The sequence below is a fragment of the Anser cygnoides genome, chromosome 2 (genome assembly GCF_040182565.1).
Source record: "Anser cygnoides isolate HZ-2024a breed goose chromosome 2, Taihu_goose_T2T_genome, whole genome shotgun sequence".
Lineage (NCBI taxonomy): Eukaryota > Metazoa > Chordata > Aves > Anseriformes > Anatidae > Anser > Anser cygnoides.
Genome location: NC_089874.1, coordinates 100,140,852 through 100,166,453, shown reverse-complemented (window position 1 = coordinate 100,166,453; position 25,602 = coordinate 100,140,852). Strand labels below are relative to the sequence as shown.

Here is a 25,602-nt window from a genome sequence, read left to right as displayed (position 1 = left end):
TTGCAATGTCTCCATAGACACTTTGAGGGAGGTAGCACTATGTAAGTGCAAGGGTGTTATTAGAAAACAAGAAAATTAATTAGCAGGTTTTCTTTGTGGATGAGCATTTTTGAGCTTTGAATAGTTATTGCAGGAAGTCAGCCTGATTTTTTTGGGAAGGTATGATGTATGCTATACTCAGTCACACCCAGCCCTGTGCCTTGGGATTTCAATGTACAGTAAGGAAAAACAATGCTATGGGAGCATGAGTAGACAAAAATAGTGAAATTATTTATAATGCCACAGATAATACAGACATTTCCTACAAATGTTTCTGTATGCATGTTGGAAAATACCAGTGCCAGCTAACAGTACATATCAATGTGAAAATACTTTTTTCCCCTTACCTTTCCCAAAGGAGGATTTTAAATGATAGCTTTGAAGAGAATTATCCAAGGAGCTCTCTGCTGATTTCAAAAACCACTTGAAATACCACAGGATTTCCAGAGAACTATGAGTTAATGCTCTGTCACTAATGGTGTGGCAGCCTGGCAGTGGTCCTGGCCTCCTCACGGAACAGCTGATGTAGGAGTCATACAAGCAAAATTAAAGGAGATGGAATACAACCCATGGCACTCATTAGGGTTTTATAGAAAATAATTGTGTTGATACTAAACTTGGACTTCTGTGAGAAATAAGACTTGGTACTGCATGAGAGCTTGACTAAGAAACTTGAAGTGGGGTAGATCAATTTTGGGCATGCTGGATGGGTTAAAAACAAGTATGAGTGACAGAAGTAACCCAGCTGAGGAGTTATCAAGGATGACTAGGTTTAGTGAGGACCTGCACGGATTGGGTCTGTCCCTATGGGGTTTAACTCTATGCGCATGACCTGAAAGGGAACTTTATGTCATGACTGACTGAATGTGTAGATGGCCCAATGCCTGGGTTGGTAACTGGGAGAAAACACTACTGGGAGAGTGAGCTGATTCTTCTGGTCTTAGTATGGGCCTATCTGGGAGTGAAGGATATAGGCCATGACTATGGGATAGTGTTAACCACGTTCTGAGAAATTTTGATGCTGAAAGACTTGAGGATTATAGAGGAAAATCTGATGAGGAGGATCCTCTTATGTGATGCTGCAACCCAAAGTGACTCAAGAAGTCCTTCTACCTATTAATTGATCCTTGAAGCAGCCCTGATGTTATGTGTGCATATGTATATATATATACACACATATATATATTAAGAACAGATCATGTAACTTCTGGATTTGTCACTGGTGTAGCAGTCTTGGAGAAGACTGCTCCATGCTGGTGTCCACATCCCCAAGAGGATGGTTCCAAGTACATCCATGAAAATGCTTAAAGGATTAAAACTCACACTTTATGAAGAAACAGTCATCGACAGCAGTCTGTTTGACAAAGGGCAAGAGTGGTGTGATCACAGCCTGTGGGTAATTATTAGGCACACACCTACAGCAAGAGCAAGTTCTTTGCTCTCCTGGACAAGAGGGCAACAAACTCCAAAACCAAGACAAATTAACACCAAAAGTAAGATGTAGCAGTTTTTAACTGTGACAGTAGCTAACCACCGGCACAACTTAAAAAGGTGCATGGGTGCCACCACCCATTTCCAAATCATGCCAGATGTGAAAAAAAAAAAAAAAAAAAAAAAAGAAAGCCTACACCCTTAAAGCTATGTTCTGAAAGTCCAAGCTGGGCACCTGAGAAGTGGCTCCATCTGGCCCGAAAACCCACAGCCAGGTCTTGGCGGGTGTGTACATCTCTGCAGCTTTAAGTTTCAGGTGTCGCAGCTTCGCATTCCCTCCGAGGCACCAGGGAAGGCGCACCCAGCCCCCAGCACTACCAGATTTAGCAAGGTTCTGACAGAAATAGATTTCTTGTATAGTTACACAATGACATGGGTTTAATTTCCCGTCTCAACCTAAGCACGCTTAAGAGCACTGGCGCTGGCACAGCCCCCTGCAGGATTAATATGTTGAGGGGAACGTGGATGCTGAGCTGTGCTTCTCCTCCCCCTAGCTGGGCGGATGAACATCTTACCCTGGGTAAGAAGAGCAGGTCCACCCCCAGCACGGGTGCATCTGCATGGTCTCAGGAGCTCAGCTGAAGCACTACAGGGGTCAGCAGAGGATCCACACAGGATTTTGGCAGGCTGGAAGCGGTTCCCACGTCTGCTACTGCCCATTTCTCCCCACCCTGCCCTGTAACCAAAGCAGGCATCGCTCCTCCCCGTGCCGATCCCACCCGGCCCAGGGGAGCGAGCTGGGCTGTCCAGGGTCAGCAGTGCTCTAGAAATAACAGCCAAAAACATAATGTTGGCCTGCTGAGCTGTTCAGGAGAATGGAGAGAGGCTGAAGGGAAGGCAAGCGCCGTGCCTTGTTAATCTGGGGCTTCCAGCTGGCAAGTGTGGGAGCCAGCACTCTGGCCAGGGGAGAAGCTGGGGTGAATTTGTCCTCAGCCGCATGCAGGTGGGTGGAAGAGGCAGACACCAGCTCGTAGGCTCACAGGGTGAGTCAGGTTGGAAGGGACCTCGGAGGTCATCAGGTCCAACCTCCTGCTGCAAGCAGGGTCATGGAGAGGTTCCAAAAAATGTCCCTGCCTTGAAAAGCCAGATTCCTCTATTACTGGGTCAGCCCTGCCAGAAACATGCTAGCTGAGAGGCTGGAACAGATTTCTTGGGTGCTATATCTTTCCCATTAGATAACACAACATATATGTCAAATGACCTGCACACTTCTCTCTCCTTACCTCCTACATTTCTGATGAAGAGCATAGACTACAGGTTGCAGAAACAGCAACGAAGCCTAAATCCCACGCACAAATGCCTACGTCGAATGGGAGCAGGTGGCGAGCTATCGTGAAAGGCGGCTTCCACCTGTGTGGGGGCAAGCCGCAGGGAATGCAGCTTTCAGTGCAAGTTGGTTTGCCCAGTGGTGTCAGCTCCTCCCTGGCCTGCTGGGATTTTTGCCTGAATGCAAATGCTCTGACCTCTCCTTTCTGCAAATCCATTGCCCTTCTGAGCCAGGACTGTGTCACAGGGCGAGGAGCGGGGTCATATATACGTGAGAAATGTATTTGAACACAGACAGTACATCACTGAGGCTGCTTTCTTTTCTGCACTGATGTCTTTCACTGAGGCTCAGATAACTCGATTTGGCACCATTCACGGCTAAGTTTTCCATACCAACCGCAGCTGAGCTTTGTTTAAAAGAGGTTTGCTGAAGCTGTGCTGCGAGCGAGTTTAAAGGTTCACAGTCTCTGGAGCCGATCCAGGCGGCTCTTTGTGCCTTCAGCTCCCTTGGAAACTGCCAGGGGCCGGGGGAAGATTTGCATGAGCGGGCTGTCCCCCAGCCTCTGCTTGAGTGCAGAGGGGAGCAGCAAGCAGCGGCAGAAATTACACATTGCGGGCTAGATCCTTCTCCTCCGGACTGCCTTATCTCACTGTCTTTGCTGTTGTGGTCTAGTAGTGCTCGAAACACGTGTACGCGGCGGCACAGGCTGCAAGCAGTGAGCAATCGAGCAGAAGCAGTTGTGGGGATGAGAAACCCTGCCCCATGTTGTGGTGGCCGGAGAGGAGGAGGCTAATTTTGCTCAGAGGATTTAGGTAGGCAGGCGCCTTTAGCCCCGACTGCTTTAAGGACAGCTGCACCTGCGGCGCCGAGTGCCAAGCGTGCTGCTTTGCAGCTGCCGTAGCAAACATACTTGGTGGCCCCCCCAGCTTTCTTCTTCTGCAGTCAGCTCCTCGCTGGGGAAGCAAGCTGCTGAACAATGTGGAAGTTGTTGTTATTGTATCTGGCGTGCCCTTGTTCTCCATTCTCTCAGGGGAAAAAAAGAAAGCCTGGTCAACCTGCCACTTTGGAGCCCACAGAGAACTTCAGATTTACCATGAAATACCACCAACGCTAGAAAACTGCCCCTAGCCTGCACAAGAGAAATATTAGTTGAATAAAAGATGATTTTTACCTTCCCCAAAGGCATCATCTTCTTCTCTGGGTGCAGTCGGGTCTTCTTGGGCGTGCTGCATTGCGGCGAGGACGCAGCTCGGGGCAGCAGCCAGAGCTGAGTGCCTGAACCGGCCCCTACGCTACTGAGAGACTGTTTCCTTTCACCAGTTTCCTAAACGTCGTGGTTGTAACAGCTTCCGCATCTGCCCCGATGAAAACAGGCTCATTCATACGAGTAACGCTCCTCGTCGTAACCCACAACCCCTGAGGTGGGGCATCCTCCTTACTGCTGCAAGGGAGAGGAGAGGAGAGGAGAGGAGAGGAGAGGAGAGGAGAGGAGAGGAGAGGAGAGGAGAGGAGAGGAGAGGAGAGGAGAGGAGAGGAGAGGAGAGGAGAGGAGAGGAGAGGAGAGGAGAGGAGAGGAGAGGAGAGGAGAGGAGAGGAGAGGAGAGGAGAGGAGAGGAGAGGAGAGGAGAGGAGAGGAGAGGAGAGGAGAGGAGAGGAGAGGAGAGGAGAGGAGAGGAGAGGAGAGGAGAGGAAATCCCATAGTTAGGCTTTCCTGATTCACTTTCTTTGGAGCTTTACCAAGCCTAAAGACCTTTCTGATGATCAGGTGAATGATATAAAAACACCTGGAGCAAAACCTGCCTTGTGTCAGTAATAGGCACGTTATTTGGACATCTCTGTCATTGCTGATTCTGGACCACACCAGCCCTCTCACTGGCTGTGTTTTCTGAATTTTATAAAGCAGGTTGACTCTCTCCCACTGGGTCTCTCAGTTTATGAGAGGACTGTGCCCACAAACTAACTTACTCTAACCTTACACAAAAATACATTTGATACTCAGGTAATGCCTGAGCCTTGGATAGTCCTGCTGGCTCCATGGGGCTGCTCACGTGTTATTCATGTGCATGTGAATGCACATACAGGTGTGGGGCCTAAAACTGGTAGCCTGTAACATCTCTGCTATCAGCATAACTCAGTGGACTGAGCTTTGATTACCCTGTCTCGTAATTGCATATGTCACCACACCCTTGAAAGTGAGATTCCCAGCACAGCGGTGGTGGTCGCTGCAGCTTCCAGTAGATGAGTCACAACCAGATATGAGATCATCCCTAATTAATCTAGGTTTTTTATTATTTATCTATTTTTTAAAGCTCTACCGCTGGGTTTCTGCAGGGCTGAAAACGGAGACAGCTGGCCAGTGAGTGGGAGAGAAGACTTGGCTTTGGCCCCGCTGGACAGGCTTGGGGAAAACACTTCTCATTAAACTTCCTCCCTCACCCTCTTTCCTGTCCAGTCTGTCCACAGCAATTTCTTCAGGTGGGGACCATCTCTGATGAGGTCTGGTGGCTGCAGCCTATCGCGCTCCAGGGGAGCATCCCTCTGCCTCAGTGAGGCTCTCCGGCCTCTTGAGTGGTGGGAAGTAAATGAAGAAAGGGGTAAAAAGAGAGAGGCATCACTGTGGGATGCTGAGAGGAAACAGAGCAGGAGAAGGGATCTGTAAGAAAGAGGAGAGAGATGTCACAACAGGAGTAAAGAGATGGAGAAATGAGAGCAGAGAATAAGCACTGATCTGGAGGGGGAGGATGGCACCGCTGTGGGTGTCCCCAAAGCACACACAGGGACAGAGGTGGAAGTGCTGGGCTTGCAGGGGTGGTGGGAGCCAGCCGTGAGAAGGCCGCTGGGGGTAAGGGAAAGGAGAAGTGCAGAAGGAAGGGCAGCCACAGGATGTACCTTGCATTAAAGCACTTCCTGGCAAGAGCTGCTCCTGGCAATGGGCGGCCACTGCCCTATCATTTCCTTGAAACAGCAGGAGGTGGATGGGAGAAACCTCCAGCCTTGTAAAGATATGGGGTGCCATGGAGCACATCAGCCTCTGAGGACCAGGGAGGGCCAGAAGAGGCTTTGCTGATCTTAATGAGTTTTTCCAGGCTCGATTCAAATAAGTCTTAAGGTGAGCGATGCTGCACATACAGGTGCAAAGCACTCAAACCCCACAGCCAGCCTCACAGGAAGAAACCTGGAGAAAATACTCTGCTCACTAAAATACAAATGCTAACTTTTCTGTGCTGCCCTGGAATGGGAGCTCATTTAGCTCATTTGTAAATTGGGCATTGGAAGTTTTAGCCATTTACTGCTTCCTTCAGAAAGATGAAGGAGCGAGCCACACTATCCTGGTGATTGTGGCAGTTCCCTTTTGTGCTGCATTTCCCTGAGACTTAAAGTTATTTCCTTACCCACTGTTTTCCCTCAGCCTCTCCGGATGCCTGTTACCTTGACAGCCCTTTTTTCTTTTAGTTTTGGGAATTAAAAGAAATCAAAAGCTGTCCTCTCTCCCGAAAACAGCTGTCACCAGAATGAGCACACCAGCCGGGCTGGTGATGAATGGTAATGACTCAGCCTCCATTGCTAATGCACAAAGACGAGTCGCTTTGATTTGTTCCCGTTTGCCACATCGGTTCCTGATGGCAGCCTCACCTACATCACCCGCAGCATGCGATGTTCCTCCCGTCCCTGAGGGGATCGCCGTGCTCTTTCCCTCGAGGTGGGATAATTCGACATGGACAGAAAGCCCTCCTCGCTGTGGTGCCTGGCCCCCTCCTCCCTGCCCCATCTTTGTGTCTAAGGAGGTGTAGTTTTGCCCTGTGGGTTTGTGTGCCAATGTCTCTGCTGTTCACCAATCCCAACCATCCAAACTAATGAAGTGGCTTCCTCCCAGCTTTATTTTGTAGAACCTCAGCTTTTCTTCTGCCCTCTGTATGCACAAGAAGTACTTCTGTCTCGAGCCTGTTGAGCTGTTTCAAATCCCAGTAACTTTTCTTTTCACCTGTTGGCTAATGAAGCCCCACTCCACACCCAAAAAAAAGAAAGACAAACAACCTAATCAACTCTGCAGTCACTGTAAAACCCTCATGTATGTGGTTTTCATGTAACCACATCTGATGCGTGCTATCAGAAAAAGCCACCACCCATCCTCTAAGAACCTGTCAACAAAGAGTGGGGGCGACAAGGGCAATGTCAAAAACAAGGGTGGATCAAGCACGAGCAAACAGCCTTTAGAAAAGCTCTTTTTAAATCGCCCTAAACCTACTCCTCTTCCCCTGCAACTTTATTTAAGCAATGCCCTGCTCAGCAACCTGTCCTGCCACCCCAGCTAATGGGAGGTGCGTAAGTTGAACCTCCACGTGTCTGCTGTTCTGAGAGCCACGTCTTCTCCAGAGGAGAATTCTGGGTCTTACTAGTGTCCTCAGGAAAGGACACTGACTCTGAGAGGGATGCTTTAGTCATGTGCTAAATACGGGATAAAAATAACCATTTAGCACTTGCAAAGAGGGCAGAAGTTGCATCGTGGTTAACGTGCAGCCCCAGAGAGTGGAATTATGTACGGTACCACAGTGTAGACAGGAAAATTCCCTTCAGCGGTGAAGGGCTGGGTTCTTGGACAGCGTTTCTACCGCTTTGTAGGTGGTCTTCCCAAGGAAGATATTTGCCACACCAGGGAAAGAAAATATTTTGCATTTGTGGGGTTTGTTTGCTTGTTTGTATTTTCTACAAGAAGTATGAGATACAATACCAACTAACCTGTATCAGACTGCAAAGCTGAGTGAAAACAAGGATTTCTGACCCAGGAGAAAAATCCAGTACTCTGGCATTTTATTTGCAAATACAAGCCATGACATTTTTTCTTTAAAAAGGTCTAAAAAAGTATGTCATTTATCACTGTTGGATGGGGTTGTTTTAATTCATCCGTATGTTAGATTACCAACATGTCCACAAGCAGCAGGAGAGAAGGGTTGGACCTGGGGTCTTCAACAGCATTTCTCTATGCACATCCCCTCCTGCTCCATTGCAAGGGAAAGGCCCAAGACAGAGCCAGGTCCCAAAGGGTTTGTTAGTGCTCTGTTTTGTTATGGAGCTATCAAGGGGTGAAGATTGCCCTAGGGGGAGAACCTACACAGCAAACAAGGAGAAAAAAGCAGGAGGAAGGCAGATGATAAGGAAGGGCAGGTGACCCTAAGGTTGTAGAAAGTATGAAAGGGCCATAGGAGAGGTGTTTGAGGGTAGTTATTGGTCAGCTGTGGAAAGGGAGTGCTCACATGGGCTTAAAGTACCTATATAAATTTTGCTCTGGATGTTGCTGCATTGTCAGTTCTCGTAAACATCCTCCTTAGAAACCTCGAGGATTGAGTTACAACATCATGTCTAGTTGTTAACTCATTTGCAAGTTACAGGGACTCCAGGGACTTGGATTATATTTAGGCAGTCTGTGTCAGTGACTGACTGAGCTTAGTATAATTTTTTCTTTGCCAAACTTTGAAACTTTTTACACTTTTTTTTTTTTTTTTTTAATGGGGATATTCAACTCCAGAGAAAACTTGGCAGAAATGCTCCCTTTTACTGTGAGGGAGAAGAGCCAGCAGGCCAGGACAGTAGAAGACACTGCTGACTCCACACAGCTTTACAAACTTTAGACCTGTGCACAGATCTTCATGAGGTTACAAAACACACACCATGTATTTTGGAAAACTGAAAAAAGGGCAAGCTCCGGGAACGGGTCACCCACAGGAGAGGACAGTGATTTATGAGGAACCCTGCACTGCTTTAGGCAGTGGAGATAAGTGTATGAGCCAGGAAAACCAAACTCTTGTGCCAGGGAGGTTATGGCGCCAGTTTGGGATGCACCTTAACACACTTGAAACATGCAAAAGTCTTGGTGGCTGAAGAACTGTGTGGCTCCCCTAGCCCAGCCAGTGCCCACAACTATCTCAGACACCTTGGTTTCAGGTCTTGGGGGGATGTCTGCTCATCATCTTGCAGTTGCTGCCCCAGCAGACATTGCAGTGAGCAGAAACCATGACGTGTTGCTGGTGCCCTATTTTTTCTCTTCATGTGCCCCCCACGTTGCATGCAGTGAATCTGTCACATGCCCTGGAGGTCACTTATATGTGTGCCCATTCAGGTGTGTCACTGCAGTTCACAACACCTACCACATCCCACCAGCCCCATCAAAGATAGCTTTGGCTTTCTTCTGCTGCTCTCTTACCCCATTTTTCAGTCAAGCATCACTTGGCCTATGAAAGTAAATTACTACCTTCTCAAGGCAACATACTATTTCAATTTGAAGGGAGAAAGCAAGACAGCCTGGATGAAACCCCTACAGAATGAGCATAACGTGGAAAATTGTTCTCAATAAGAACAATTCTTAGAACAAGAACCACTGTTCCCAGTGGTTCGTTATCAGAAAAGAACATGGCTGAGTGTGATTTTGCAAGGCTCAGCCTTGGATCTGGAATTATCCAATATACTTTAATACTGTTGATGATAGAACAGATATGATAACACTCATCACATTTGCCTGGCTTCCCAGGAGTGTACATACACTAGAGGACAGAATAAAAATTCAAGCTAATCTTGACAAACTGGAGAAGTGGTCTGGAAAGAATTAAATGCAATCCAAGAGAGAGAGATGTGAAGTACTGTGCTCAAGCAAGAATAATTAACCTCACAAATGCAGGCTGGTAACTTAAGTAGCATTTTGGATGGGTGGTTGCTTAAGTAGCATTTTTATTTATTTTTTTCAGAAAAGAGGCTGGAGACAGCCAGATGTCAGTCAGCTTTAACACCTGAAAACAGCTGACAATGTGCCATCAGGTGTGATCAAAAACAAACATGAAATAATTCTCTCACTGTGGTCTAGGTCAGCAAGGTCTCTGACAAGGTAGGATACCATCTTCAGGTATCTCAGTTCAAGGAGAAGAGGGACTATTTGGTGACAAATTCAAGAAGAACAACATCTGATCAGAAGGCTAGAAACCTGGAAATTAAGGAAAATATAGGAGAAACTGGAATCCCTTTGCTGGAGGGAGAGAAGATTGAGACAGATAAAAAAGCACTTCTGAAGACCTCTTCTCAACCTCTAGAATGTACAAGGAGTCATGGACTTAGACTGCAGAACAGAAGAAGCAAATTTGGTAGGAAACCAGCACAAACTAGGGAGAAGCAAGTTAGGAAAAGGCTTTCTAACAGTAAAGGCAGTGAAGCGGCAAAATAGTCCTTGAGTGAGTCAGTGCTGAGTGAATCAGAACTGCTTTAAACTTGCAAAACATCTATAGAGCTTTGAAGAACACAGTAGACAAGTAGCTATCGGGAATAATATAAGAATAGCTGATTTTGCCTTAGGGAAGGGTGGTGGGAGTAGGGGATCTCTTGAGGTTACGCTCAGTGCTATTTTGATAGAGCAGTTATTGAGTAATGCTCGATTTCTACTTGTTGGCTTCCTTTCTCAGTGACACTTAGCTGAGAGCTATGTTGTCCCACTGCTTGAAGGGTTCAGCATATTCCAGTGGCTTGTGGTTGGCATGGGAATATCTCTGCTGTTTCAACTAATTTAAGTAACCCTATCAACTTTGCCTTTATGTAAGAAATCTTCAGATCTTGTTCTTCTGGATCTTCACTCTTTCCTCCTAGTTATTTTCATACATATTCCTCTGTGATCTGGTGAGGTCATTTTCATCAACAAAGGATACATGATGGATTTTTTCATCCTTTGATGATTAAATCCCATGGGTTTTTCTCAGAAGCATTTCAGATTGTTTCCATAAATTGTTAAAGAGAAGCAATCTGCATACAATAATAACATGCAAATTATCTGATGCTACCACCAGCAAAACCAATAAATACGCTCAATTCCTGTAAGCATCAAAACCTTATTTCTCAGTAAGGGTTACATATCAGCCATGTAATCTTTCTACCAATGCGAACAAATTCTAAAATCAACCAAAGAGGTCTACACCATACTGCAACGCTGTTGCCAAATCCACAAGATTTTCCTAATTTTCTGTATCATAGCATTTGTTAATCAAACATTTTTGCCAAATGCTAATTTTCTTGGGGTTTGGAGGAAATACAGGGGAAAAACTCATCTCATTGTTCAGCTACATGTCTTCCATCTTAGGCAAGGTAAATTCCAATAGATAAGGGCTCCTTTTCTCACCTTCCAGGTAAACTATGAGAAATCAAGTGAAAGCCCTGGATCATTTATTTTGGACACTTAGGTCACACTGTCGAACAAATGGTGTCCATAGATGAATGCTTCTCCCTCACATTAAATTAAATCAGTTTTGGGGCCTTTACTGCTATTCCTTGTGCACTCCCCATTTCCAGTTTCTCCAGCCATTGGAAAGAGTTCAGGAATTAGCCTTCTTCCTCTGCTTCTTTCAGCTCCAACCAGCACAGCATGCTGCTGCTGTGAGATGGTTTTTCACAGTGCTGACCCCAGGCATTTTCCAAGACATTTGTATTTTATTTTATTTATTTATTTATTTATTCTGCCAAATGAATCTTTAAAGACATTTTGTCATATTCTTGCAAACCATGGTTAGGATGGGCAGCTTTGGTTGGGTGATGGCTCAGACCTTGCCTGTAGAAGCTAGAAAAATTGCATTTTTCTAAGAGAGTCTGACCTAGCCACTTCCATCACAAGGCCACTGATGGTCTCAAGTCTCAGCATTTCCCCTCTTGCCCACAATGCATCTTTTAATCAGTCTTTTTAAGATGCTATAAATGACTGGTTAAAATGACTGGAGCTATCTTTCAGAGCACCACCAGCAGGGCCTGGCAGATGTAAGAAATTGCTGCTGGTTTCTGTGAAAAGGTGGTTATTCCCAGGCCATGTGTCACTCACACCTGATACCCTGATCCCAGGGGGTCTGAGCATTTAATTCCAAATTCTGTGGTAAAGCCAAGATACATTTTTTTTATATATATATACTTCTGCAGTTGCATTGTAGGTGACCATGGCACAGTTAGCTGTGTGGTTATGTTAAAACCAAAGAATGGAGCTTGTCTTGGTTTCAGAACAATAACCAAACACTTGTCTCCAAAGGTTGGATAAGCTCTCCTATATTGCATGTAGTGAATGTGGTAGCAGATGAGAACTTTTTTTAAGTACTCAGAGTTGAAATGAGGATGTTCTGTTCTGGCTCTCAGCCCATTTTTTTGAGAACTCTTTCTGAAAAATGTCTCTGCTTTGTATTTGCAACCTCTTGGTACATCGGTGCCACTCTGGGATCGAGTTCTCCGAATAATTGCAACAGCAGGATTTACTTCTCTCTTTTTTTTTTTTTTTTTTTTTCTGCAGCCCCAGAATAAAAGCATCTCTGAGAACGGAACCTGTGGTAAAGGAAACCTCACCGCAAGGCATCCCCACCCTGCTTGCCTTCCTCCTTGAGCAAGACACACAGGGCATGCGCAGGGCTGGATGTGCACAGGGCTCTCAATAGCTCTCCTGGAGGGATTGCTTCATTTTTATTCCTACAAAGTAGGACAGAAAAGAGGAATATATATTTTTTTAGCAGTGCCTCACTTTTGCTGAAGTGATTAGCAGCTCAGAAATGGTGTAATGATCACAGCAGAGGAATTTAGCATTTGTGTTTTTTGTTGCCTTTAAGTGAATAATAACACCTCTCCCTTCCCTTCTACCAAAAGATTTGGTGACCACCAAAGAAAGAAGTCAAGACCCCTGTCCATATCTTTTGGGAAGAAATGCTGGTGTCTGAGTGGACAAGCAATGGTAATAGCCATAAAATGAGGAACTCCTCTTTGAATGAGGAACTCCCTGAAATCGTGTACGTGCATCTGCAATTCCATACTCCAAAGGTACAGTAGTTTAAGATAGGACATGAAGAACAGCTTTCCCACCTTCATAGGATGGATTAGCATGTACTTACACTGCCTTCTGTTGACCTTGGTATGCTAATCGAATTTCACTTGTAAAATGCACCTAAAGCTTTCTACTGGTGGTACATGACAAGGGTTCTGGTCCCATCCTGCTGCATTGCTACATGACATATAGCTGGCTCAGAATAATATAACTACCCACTGCATCAATGTTTCTTCAGCAGCCTTGATGTTGTTAATCAGTCTTTCTTTCATCCTGGCCTTGTTTGCTGAGAGAACTACCTCAGAGAGAGCCTGACAGCACAGAAGAATAAAAATAACAACACGGGTTTCAGCAACATGCGACATTTCAAGCAATTTTTTGTTTCCCGTTTGCAACTCCTGAATTTTCTTTTTCTAAGTGACTTAACTCTTGTGCAGAGGCCACCCTCCCACCTCCCAACATATTTAGGCTAGTGACAGACTCTCCCAAATAGCGGAGGAACATGGAGTTGGCTTCTCAAAGTAAATATAAAGCAGCTCAGCCTGAAGTACAAGTGCTAACAGGTGTTAGTATTTTATACAGAGGCAGTTCAGAAATAATATTCCCAACTGACAGAAAATGACGTAAGCAGGCCAGAAGGAAAATCCGAAACAAACTAGCTCATCTCCACGGGCAGACTCTTTGTTCCAGTACAGGACAGTGCTTGGTTGATCTGACAACCTAGGTACAAGCTTTGGTGTAGCAGAACAAACAAGACATAGCAAAGTGATAGCAAAGTAGCGACTTCCAGCAAATGACAAAACAGCTATTGTGGGAGATGCACCGGCATGCCCTACTTAATGCTCTGCGCATGGAAAGTGCTGCAATCTATGAAACAGCTTTAGGGGGTGGTGCAGGGGAAGAGAATATTTCATCTCAGTGCGGGTTCTTGCTGCCCACCCAGCTGTGAAGCCGGGCAGGGAAACGAAAGTCACAGCCCAGGGATTGCTGCAGGGATGGAGGAACCCAGGTGCTGGTGCTGATGTGGGACCAAGGGGCTCCTACAGCAGGGAGCCACCCTCTCAGCAGGCTCCTGTAGCCCCTCGTTTGGGACCCACACCAGGCAGAGAGAAACATGAACGACACCCCACTTTAGCCACAGAAGCTGCAGCCTCCTGGTGGATTAGCCGGTCTACCTGCAGGCTAATCACCCCCTTCCTCATTACTGAGGCTGCTGCTGCTTTCTACCACACTGCAATGCCATCTATTGCAAAGCAGTAAGTGGCAACAGTTGTCCACTAGAAGGCCGGAGGGCTCGTTTCATCCCTGATATCTCTCGTTTTGTGCAATAACATCTCCCTCGCTGTCTGCAGGATGAGGCTGAAAGGATTGTTCTGCCCTGTCCTTCAAAGCCTTCTCCTACAACCCCTCCTCCAAAAAGGAAAAAAGGTTATTTTTTTTTTCATTGTGCTTCTTAGCAACAGCACCTACACGAAGATCTGAGAGTAAGATCTTCTGCCTACCCCCCTCCTCACCCCTTTCCAAGCAATTAGCATGCTGAAGCACAGTCAGGAAACAGAATGGCAATGTCAAAACTGGCACACATGAAGTCTGTTGCATTTTTACAAGGGTTTGCACCATATGGACCAAATTGACTGAGAGCAGTATCTGAATCTTTCTCCTCCCTGTGGAGATCTGCCTCCACAGCAGTTTCGGTAAGCGCCCCAAGCCGCCTGCTTTTTGTGATGGTAGTTGTTGCCCAGAAGGTCTCACATTTTCAAACCAAAAAAATCCTCCATCCCTGGAGACTGTTGTCTCCAGGCCTCTGATGGGAAAGGTGTGGAAAGACTTTAAAAGTAACGAGCTAGAGAAGCCCAGTCTATGGGTAATTAAACCCAACCATTAACTAATTTATTTAATTCATTTAATTAATTAAATTAATTAAGTTAATAAACAAGCATTTCATGTGAGAAAAGTGAAAGATGCTATGGCAGCATCGTTCACCAGGGTTGTTCCTCCTTCTCACAGCCCTTGAAGGAAAATGCCAAGCAGAGCTCCAAGTTGCGGATCAGTGAAACTGGGTTGTTCAGAAACATCTGAGACATGTGGAAAATGAAGGCTGCCTGTCTGAAGTTGCTCATCTTTTGGAGCAGAGTGGAACAGAGAAAAAACTCAGCTGGTGACATATCCAGTGCAGAGCCAGTGCTGGCTGAGCCTTGGTTCATCAGCCCAATTTCAAATTGATCTCAATCTGGTCTCTGAATCTTGACGGCAAATTTTCAGGTAAATTCAAGGCTTAGAGGAGGCTAAAAAAGATGCAGGTCAGATAAATTCACATTGGTGTTTCCAGGTATCAGGGGTGCCTGGAGCACTGTGTTTGTGAGGCTGGGGACTGCTGTGGGACACGGCCCTGTGTGCCCCTCCGCAAAGCACGCCCCCTGCATGGGATTCACATTAAGGGTGGACAGGCAAAGACCCCCCACTGAAACACGGTGTAGCTGGCCACAAACCGAGCCTGGGTATGCTCACGAGCTGTTATCCAGGACCTGGATCTTGAACACAGAATCAAGGACCTGTATCTGTATTCTGAACACAGAATCACAAGACCTGTATCTTGAACACGGAATACAATCCTTCTGCTTTTCTGTATTTTTCTTCCTAAAAGCAAAGACAATGTGTATATATATCACAGAGTCACAGAATCACAGAATTGAAGGGGTTGGAAGGGACCTCAAGAGATCATCGGGTCCAACCCCCCTGCCAAAGCAAGTTCCTTAGAGCAGGCTGCCCAGGTAGGCATCCAGACGGGCCTGGAATATCTCCAGAGAAGGCGACTCCACAACCTCCCTGGGCAGCCTGTTCCAGTGCTCTGTCACCCTCACTGTGAAGAAGTTCTTTAGCACATTTTGCTATATTTCGCATATAACCCAGGGACAGGAAGAGCACTTCGCCCCAACTCGGAGTTGTCTGTAAGCTTACGGTGGGTGCTCTCAACTCCCTCATCCAAGTCATCAATAAAGATTTTAAAGCGGCTGGGCCCCAACACCGACCCCTGGGGAACACCACTGGTGACCGGTCGCCAGCTGGATTTCACTCTGTTCACCACCACTCTCTGAGCCTGGCCGTCCAGCCAGTTTGTAAGCCAGCAAAGAGTGTACCTGTCCGATCCATGTGCTGGCAGCTTCTCCAGGAGAATACTGTGGGAGACCGTGTCAAAGGCCTTGCTGAAGTCTAGGTACACTGTGTCAACAGGTTTTCCCTCCAGCCTGAATGATGATGAGAGGATAGTAGTCCTCTGGTTTAATGAGCTGCGACAGAGCCTTCCTAATGTCTCTGACACACGCTCCAGGAAGACAACACACCTTTCTGGAGAGGTTATCTGGACGGCAATATATACATATCGAAACTGAACTCTCTACAGAGGTTTTCTCTTCATTCCTTCACCTTTATTGAAATTTGCCCTCTGAGTGCCTCGTCTGACTGACAGTCTGCCTCTTTTTTTCTCTTCTTGCTCCATGAGGCTGGGACGATGCATAATGCCAGCTCATCCAAACATCCTCTCCCAGAGTGCCCACTTATCCCTGAGCTGGGTCTGGGGCCTTGTGACTGATCGAAATTAGAAAAAGGATGCTGACTTTAAGATTTTAATACAACCCCCAAGAATCCCCACTTACTTTAGCACTTTGGTCAGCTTGCTGACCATTTGACCACTGCTGTGATGCAGGCCTATCTCTGTAAGTGTGCCTGGGTAAGGCTCTTTACATTTTCAAGGCACAATCTCAACTTTTGAGGCAGTTCATAAGCCTGCAATTAAGCCGTTGGAGTAGATTGTGTTTTAGAAGCTGCAGTAACATGTGGAATGAATCACCAAACTGGATGTTGCCAGTTGTGTTTTGTTTTGTTTTTTTTTCCTTAGTGGTCAAGGTTAAGTATGAGAAGAAAGTAACTCAGTGTAGGAGGACCACGAAATATGTTAACAGCATAACAGCAATTGAAGGATTGACCCAGCCCTATGAATCTGTGGGCTTTACTTTCTTAATTGCTGTTCTCTCTCCAGGGAACTACTGGAATAGCCATATGCTGAGCTTTCAGCCCACATTCTCCCATTCCTTCATCAGTCCCTTCCCATCAGTCTCACCCTCAGTCAAAGCCAAGTGACTCCACCTGGCCTTAGCACGCTTGAGGAAGCAGCCCTTGCTCAAGCCCTCTATTCTGAGAACAGGGAAGGCAGAGCAAAGCTGTGCTGCATGGGACAGCCTCTGCCTTTCAGACCAGGTTTCCTAACACACCGTAGTGTCACTGCATCCATTAAACAAACCTCACAACCCGGAAGCAAACAGCTTACCATATGGGGTAGGAAAATAAGGGAGCTATGGCAGACACTAGTCATGCCACCCAGCCTGTCCCTGGAAGGTTGTGTTTGTCATGGGCCTGAGCCCAGCCCTAAACCTCAGCCAAAAATGGTATTTAGCTCTACGCAGGCTTGCCCGTTACTCGTTTCACCTGAACTCGAGGAAAGGCTTTTAAGCAAAGATCTTTGTGTAAGAACAGTGGCCCATCCTGAAGATCGGGGTCATCTTTATTGGCAATGCTCAGAAGCTCTGCTAATGGACATATTAGTGCTGTCCGTAGATAGCATGCCCTGAGTTACTTGGAGGAAAGGCATAACAAAGCAGAGCTGGGCACTTCTCTTGCCTGAGCTGTGTTTAAGATGATGCTTCCTGTGCTCTAAAAGAGAGATGTCCCCAAGAGCACATAAATATATTACAAAGCAGCAGAACAGTCAATAATTAATTTTCAGCAAGGACAAAATTTTATTTCAGCCAGAACAAAGTAAAAAGCATTTGTATTCTCACCACCTGTAAGTGAAAAGCTGAGACTATTCAATCCAAAGGCTGTCGTGAAAGAGGCTAAGCCAACATGATCTGATCCCCACGCAGTGACATCCTGACTCTGTTCAGGAACAAATTCAATTTTCAGTGCTGTTTCTCAGTAATAGAAGTATCGAGCAGCAGATCCCCTTTCAGTCCTTTCATCTTACTTTGCAATTCGAAATGGTTTTGCAAAGTGCCAGAATTACACCAGCCCGGGGAATTGTGACACTCTTTTCCATCAGCAGTGAACTCTGCTAATTCCTGATGCTACTCCCTGCTCCTATACAGCACACCGGTACTTTGGGAAATTGAGTGTTTCAAGTACATTAAGGCAGGGAGGGCTGATATATTGTATCAGTGCTGCTTCGGATGTATTGTGAACAGCTAAATAATTCCTTTGATGAATTTCTGAGATACAAATGGAAGCTCGTGAAGGACTCAGTCTCAGGATGAATGACTCAAATAACTCAGCTCCACTCAAGTAACTCTAGCTGAGGACAAATAACTCTTTTCATGTGCACTTTGAATGGCAGAAGGCAGAGAGGCAGTTATGCTTGTGTAAGAAAGATGAGGTGCCTATATGACATAGCTAGCAGAAGAGAAGAACTAACAGAAGAGATTTTCTAAAGATGCAAAAAACCCACGTGAAAGAAACTGCTACAGTGCCAGCTATTTTTAGCAATTTTCTCAATAGGAAGGTGTATAGGATACTGACTGAACGACCTATAAACCACCTATATTAGTCCAGACAGTCATACATGCACACTTATGGGACTCAAACATGTAGAAGCCGTGCTTCTTCATGAGCATGCAGCAAAACCCAACAGCAGATGTATGAACAACCCTATGCACTGCATTAATGTCGTTTTCTTTTGCGACTGGGTTTTATACCACTCTGACTCTGTTATTTTTTGTCATTGCTCGTAAATCTTGCCAGGGTAGTAGGTTGGCTGGTACAGCCCACAGGGCAGTCTCTCCTTGTGATGTTTCCTTGGCTCTGCCCCACCTGAGGAGACGTGGGCAGAACTTGCAGAGGGGCAGCCCCAGATCCAGAAGGTGCAAGGGCTGCACCAGCCCCAGGCTAGAGCCTAGTAATGCAAATAGAAGCCAGACACACCAGCTCCTGGTGTTACGGCTAAGGTTCAAGCCAGGAAGGTTTCCTGTGAGGTTGGTATTTCCTCACTGCTTTATCCAGAGGGTGTGGAAATTGGAGACGGGGAGGTTCATCTTTGCTGAGAGTGCTGCAATTTATGTGCTGTAACAAAGCCATAACTACTGCATGACTGACAGCCAGTAACAGGGTTGCAGCCCTGCAGCAAGGACTGAAGTGGCTACAGAAACAGGGTGCACTCACAACCACCTCCCAGCAGATTCAGCAGCAGCTCTACAAGCAAGACGGCAACCCCAGTGCTCTCAGAGTAAGGGCTGGCTGCACCTTCTGCCATTCCTGCCACCTGTGGAGACATGTTATAATATCTTTGTCCACATTTCTAATTGCCCAGTGGTGTTTCTGCTAGGAAAAAGCCATCTCTCCTTTGTACCAGCATTCCGTGAATTCTTACGGCAACTGTTTTAGAGCTCACTTCAACATGTTTCCTCAGTCTTCCCCAGTCCAAAGTGCTGCGTGTTCCTATAATAAGGATGCCACTCGTAGCTAGGAGGTATTTTTCATACATTATTTATTCATGTAGTCTATGTGATGAATGTGGGAGGTGCAGTGAATCCATGATAAGAGACCTGGAAGTAGACTTGTTTGCTCATTGTACTGTGCGATTAAAAAGAAACTCTCTGCTTGCGTAGGCAAGGAAGGTATTGAATTTCTCTTATCACTGAGATGGTAAAAAACTTGATTTCTTTAATTTCCTCCATCAAGGAAGCGATGACTGCCAGCACAAGCACACAGTGTGATCTGTTCAGAAGATACACAGTTGCTAGACTAGACCTGTTCTCATCACTTGCGAAATGAAGGGCCAGGAAGTTTGCAGTTAAGGGATAAAACTAAATATTTAGGAGATAAAATCTGCATAGAGTGTGAAATGAAAGATTTAATCTGAGCCTTACCTTGAAGACCTGGGTCTGATTTCCTGTCTAGGATCTACTGCCCAAATCCAAATGAAATGTTAGAAGAGATTACGTTTGGGTTTAGACAGTGTACAGTTCAAATTCGCCTGCTTTGGGAGCGTTCTCACTCAGAGATTTGTGTCTGCTCATGACAGAAGTACAGACCATAAAAATACACAGGGGAGAGGGTCAGAGGTTTCATGAAAGTTTAAAAGGGGATAAGTGAAGACACATCCTTTTGGTTTCTTTATAGCCCCACAGATTCACCCTTTCCTTACTGCAAAAGAACCCAAACCAAAAACAAACAAACAAACAAAAACAACCACAAACCTCAGCAACTTGAAAAAAAAAAAAAAGAAAAAAAAAAAGAAAAAAAGAAAGGTCAGCCCTTTCTGAAAGCAGGCATGTGAATGTCATTCAGGAAACCACAGGGAGGACAGACACAGACACATCACAGTAACGGCACTGATGTTCCTCAGTGCGGGGGGATATAGGTACCTGCAGCCAGCACCAAGAGGTTTGTCTGGATGTGGAACAAGGAAGGAAAAAGATGGTGATGGCCAGAGCACAACCGATAGCTCGAAGCCACAGAGATGGGAGGAGCAGTCCGATGGGCATGCCCAAGGAGACAGAAGATGGTGGCCTTCTGAGGCAGAAGACAGTCCTTCAGATGGCTGGTGGTGATGGCTGATGTGACGGCGGTTCAGTAGTCACTCATGGTGGCCTCAGAGACAGTGAAGGTGTTATTGGGGAGCCTGCGTGGATGTACTGCTGGAAGCGTGGCAGAAACCTGCTTGGCTAGGAAACGCCCAGGGGCTTTCCCTCCACACTTCCCCTGCTCACACTCCACGGGTCAGCCATCACCTCCCTTTGGCAGAAACGTGTTCCAAGAGCCAACAGCACAAAAGTTTTGCACAAAGCTTTCCTCTGCTCAGCTTGCATCGTTTCACTTCCGATCGCCTTCGCAATGTCCCCTCTGATGAATTATTGCACTTTGTTTCTTAGCATGTAACTTTTGCTGAGTATCTCGTGCTGAAGGAAAGGGCTGGAACAGGGAGATCCACATGTCCTTAATCTGGTAGCTCACTAAAGGCCAGGGAGCCTGCAGGCTGGGAATCCTGTGCTGCATGGGAAGACCTGCTTATAAAGGCCTGATATACCAAAAATCAATACTGGCTGTTGGGTTAGGGGCTCCCAAGCCACCTGTAAGCCAAAGAACCATCAGACACAAAGCACAGCAGACTGAAACCCATGCTCAAACTAATATTCAAGAACCTATTAATTTATTTTCTTTGTTTTCCAGAAACAGGATAGCAGCCATCACCAGTCCTGCCAGCAGTAATGCACCTTGCACACAGATACCAGTATGTTGTTTTTGGGCTAGCCTGGTGTTTTTCTGAGGACAAGGAAGCTGTTCTGGCACATGGCAGCACTATGCCACTGTCCTGACCTCTGCTCCCAGCTTTGCAGGATCCTACCCTGGTGCTTACAGAGATCATGCAGAGCACAGCTGGCAAATATCTCTCATCCAAAGGCTTTCAGCAAGGTCTTGGTGATGTTTCTTGGGACAGTCCAGTGGTTAAACGGTGCCTTGTGACAAACAAGACAGCAGCGTGAAGCCCCACCACCCTCAGCAGCGAGGAGCAGGTGAGGCTGCCAGGTGTTGGGGACAGATAATGATGCTATCAATCTCGGCATGTCCAGAGCAAGTTGTGAAAATTCACAGCATCACACCCTCGACCGGAGCATCCACAGCTGCTGGGTACTAGTGGTCAACCACAGGCTGAAGGTGGGCGGAGAAACAGCTTTTCCTGTTACAACTCTCTTTATGTTGGGAGGGGAGGATGAAGAACACAAAAAGTTGGGATATGTGTACACTTAATCATCACAGAGCAACTGGGAAATGAAGTCTAGTCAGCCCTATTAAAAGCAATGAAAGTTCAAACTATATGTGAAATAAAAAATATTGATATAGCTTTCTAAGCACTTGTTTACTGATAGCAGGTCTCTCCCCTGCTGTTGAAATAGTGGGAGTTGTTTTTTGATTTCAGTGGCAGGAAATGGAATCCAAAGACAGATTTTCTATCGCTATGCTTTAAAAGGATGCCAACAACAACAAAAATAAAAATTAACATGCAACAAAAAAAGGGACCCACAAAATATCCATAGTGGAAATACATAGCTGTATGATGTTTTTCTATGCAGTTGAAGTTCTTATCTAAGCATGCAGGATATTTTTCCTACTAAAAAAAAAAAAAAAGTGAAAAAAAATAGAGTCAAGTAATTAATACAATTGCAGTACACTGGAGGGTGAATGCAAACCCCATGAAATCAGCATGCTCGCAGGGCTGGGAGTTTGGCAGAGCTTTGCTGATGCCCCAGTGATCAGATCAGGCTGTGTGAATGATGGCACCTTGGGTAGGGGCTACGAGCACTGGCAGCTCTGGCAGTCTCAAGGGCAGTTTCTTACATCGTTTAACTTGTTAGCATTGCTGTCGTGAAGACAATTTGTAAGTTACAGATAAGTGATGGGGTTGCAGAACTACACAAGGAGAGTGTTATAGAGCCATGGGTACTAGAACTACAGCATGGGTATCTCTGAGCCAGATTTTTCCCTGAAGGAAAGGAATAAGAGAAAAGGGACAAAGAAGAAAATAATTTGGGGAACTGGAATTTAGCATCAGCTAAATATAAAGCCTCTGGCCCAGCTGAGACCCAGCAGCTGGGTGGGAGAGCCACTCCCTGCCAGAGAGCCTCAGTGAGCCACTCCCTGCCGGAAAGAGATGCCGAAACCCTACATGAAAGTTGAAGTTAACCTGAAGTTAAAAATCTCTTCAAGATGATCCCCAGCAACTTTCTCACAGGGCATTTTGCAAAACTATCTCAGTGAAGTTACGCAACTTCTGGTAGAGGCAGAAATGACCATCAGCTACAATTTCCATTCAATGTGAAAATTGTGGTCGTGGGGGGAGGGGGTGTCTGTAAGGGTCTGTTTCACCAGAAAACCCTCAGCAGCCACTTAACTTTCACAAACATTTGAGAGTTGACAAAGCTCAGGCACCAACTAGGAAAATGGTTACCCAAAGACAACCAACAAATCTGTGGGAAGTGAATGGAAGAGTTTGCTGAAACTGCTTGGCAAAACATCTTTTCAGAGCTGAACCTGACTGTGACCAAGTGTCACCTCTGATAATGCGATAGGCAGGAGGACAGCAAACCCTCTGCCTCACAGCAAACACTCCTTCTGATCAGGTCGACAATAAGTCAGTCTTTAAAGAGCAGGAAAAATGTTGAAAGATAAAAAAATAAATAATTATAAATTATTGATCCAACTGTTTGGTAGCTTTATGCAGATTCCCGGCCATGGAAACTCTGGGAATAGGCAGGACACCCACTTCGCCTCTCAGCCCCAGGACAGGACCTACAAGTGACAGCCACCCAATGTGGACAGGGGACATCAGGTTAAGGACAGAATTACAGAGGAGAAAGTGTAGAAAGTAAAATCATAGAAAAATGGGGCTGGAGGACACCTCCAGAAGTTCATTCTCTTGCCCCAAGGCAAGGCTACTCTTGACAGATACTGTCTCAATCATTCCCTAAGATCTTTGGTGCTGGGGATCTGAGCTTTCACAGGCAGCCTGTCCCACTGCTTCTTGGTGTCTACTGTTAGAAAAAAATAACCTAAAGTCTAACTCAAATCTGTCCTGCTGAAGTTTAAGACCAAACAGCAATTCAACATTTAACTTTTAGCAAATAATTTGTATTTATATCCATTTTAAAGGAAATATATTGATTAGGGATTTGTATTTTCCTTTATTTCTCCTGAACAAGATATTTAGGAAGCCTTTATTGGTAACAGTCTCAAGCCTTTCCCCTGAATTCCTCGTTAAAAACTGTCGGCAGCCTGAGGGATGGCGCAAGAGCAGAGATTGTTTCAGGAATCAAAAATGATGACTCCCGTGGGTGTGCAGACCCCTTGCCTTGTGAAACCAAGCCCGTGCTGCTGGCCCCCAGCCCCGCTCTGCCCCCAGCCCCCAGGAACTCACCCCCGCCCCGGCGCCTGCTGCGTGCCCTGCCAGGGGCTCCTCCCGCCCCGTCCTGCTCTGACCTCGCAGATGGCTTTGCACAAGCAAAATGAACCACACCTGATCTGTGCTGCTGCCAGGAGGGGAGGTTTCGGATGTTTAAGCGTGGCCACAGCCCGCACACTTGGCTCTGGTTCAGTTCTGCTTGCTGCCGGCCACTCGTGCTAGCAAGTATCTGATAGTGCACGTACACGAGGTGCAACAGGGAACGAGCTGCCGGGAGGTACAGGGTAAGGTGGAGAGCAGACAGTCTGAGTGAAGCAGTCCCAAGTCGGTCGAGGTGGGAAAACTCCTTTGGTACATGACAAAGAGGGGCAAAACTTGTGCTGCGTGTGGTGAGGAATGAGTGGGTTGATTCAGCTAAACAGCATCCCACATCATCTGTTGCTGGTCATTTTCACAAGCAAAGGAAATGCTTTGCGTAAGTAAAGGATTATTAAAACCAGTAATCAAGCAAATGAAAGCCGGGGAGGTTCATATCTAAGTTAGGACACATTAAGGAATGTGCAATGCCCAGCTGCAAGCACCAGAGCCCTCCAACCACCAGCGCAAACAGATGATGCTGTGCTGTACTGCTCTCATTAACAGCTGCTTAGAAATGTCTCGCTGAGAAAATTGAGGAAAGTCATAAAATTGCAGCAAGTTGTTTATTTGCATGACTGTCTCAGCAGGAGAACACTGTTTTGCGCAGGGCTTGAAATCCCAGGGAACGCAGGGCGTGAGCAAGGGAACGCTCACCCAAAATTGCAAAGCACGGACCAGCAACTCCAGCAGCCCCCCGAGGAAAAAAACCCTCCAAAGGAAATGTTTTGCTTGCCTCCTCAGTATCACAGGGGGTTTTTGACGGGAACAAACTCTTTCTGTGTTATCAAGACCATGAATGAAGCAAAATGGTTATTAAAATTTCTCTAAAGCCACTCCTGGATACCAGCAGTAGGAGGCAGGACTTGGTGTCACTACTTGCATGTTTCTGCCGCTTGCTTCACAAGGGTGTGATGTCCAGTTTTGTGGGGTTATGTGAATGGTTTTTCCTCACTGGTGTATGGTATGGTGGAGCTACTGATGTCCTGTTGTCAGTGGGTCTTTTCTTTAGTCTCTCATTCAGTGTCAGGCCGAGCATGCCGAGCTCGCCTTGCCATGGCCAAGCGTTGTCATCACCCTGGAGCAGCGAGCTCAAATGCTTTCGAGGTGGATAAATGAAGCCCTCTGCTTTTAGTGCCTGCAAAGCTGTTGCCTGGGACCTTAGCATTCACATTCCTGCCTGTTCCATGGGACAGTGGGGAGTGTCAAAACTCTTCACCTAAATCTGGTTTTCCATAGGTTTCCTCAGTTATAGTTTGTGCCTCTACCTACTGCAGCACACTTCATGCACGATACACCATTTTTGTGGGTGAGGTGTTTCAGTTTCATTGATCTGAAATATGCTGTGTACATTTCTAAAAAGCCATACTTGAGTTATTGTATCATTTAGGGAAGTTACTCACAACTCAGAACTCCTTCATTTTTACATCCACACTGGTTAAAGTTAGGTGAGACAAAAACCAGCAGTTCAAACCAAAGCTGGAAAGCCTGTGGCTCTCCTCAAGCTGAGTTACTGGAACAGCCCAGCTGTGCTCTGCTTCATCTTCATTAAACATGGGAGCTCCACAACAGCACAGCCTGTGCTCACAGAGCCTGGCTGCAATTGAGCACAATCTTTGAATGCAATAAAGAATCTTTAATGATAAGATACACTAAGGAAACATGATGGAGATAAGATCAAAATAACTTGAAATTGGAACACTCTAAAAATTGGCAGAAAAATCTGCTTAGAAAGTTTACATGGCAGGGAAGAGTGTGATCCCTCAAATGCTGGGGCTTAAATTTCCAAAATTGCATCAGGGATATGCAATAACAGCTCCGTAATATTTTGATTTGGAAGGAAGCAAATAACATACTGCAGGATGCTGCTTCCATAGCACAGCCCATTGGCAACACCCTCTTCCAAGA

At 46.1% G+C, this 25,602-nt stretch overlaps 1 protein-coding gene across 6 annotated transcripts in view; it reads right to left on the bottom strand.

Annotated features, from left to right (window-relative positions):
• RIPOR2 (RHO family interacting cell polarization regulator 2) overlaps positions 1–4,126 on the bottom strand; it is a 61,915-nt gene extending 57,789 nt beyond the window's left edge. For 5 of the 6 annotated variants that reach the window (XM_013181143.3, XM_066992710.1, XM_066992707.1 and 2 more), the window contains exon 1: positions 3,969–4,125. In XM_013181143.3, the coding sequence (XP_013036597.3) occupies positions 3,969–4,029 (61 nt within the window). In that variant the 5' untranslated portion in view covers positions 4,030–4,125. Of the gene's footprint in view, positions 1–3,968 lie in introns of all 6 variants that reach the window. The other variant, XM_048073484.2, reaches the window with a different exon arrangement.
• Between the last annotated feature and the right edge of the window lie 21,476 nt (positions 4,127–25,602).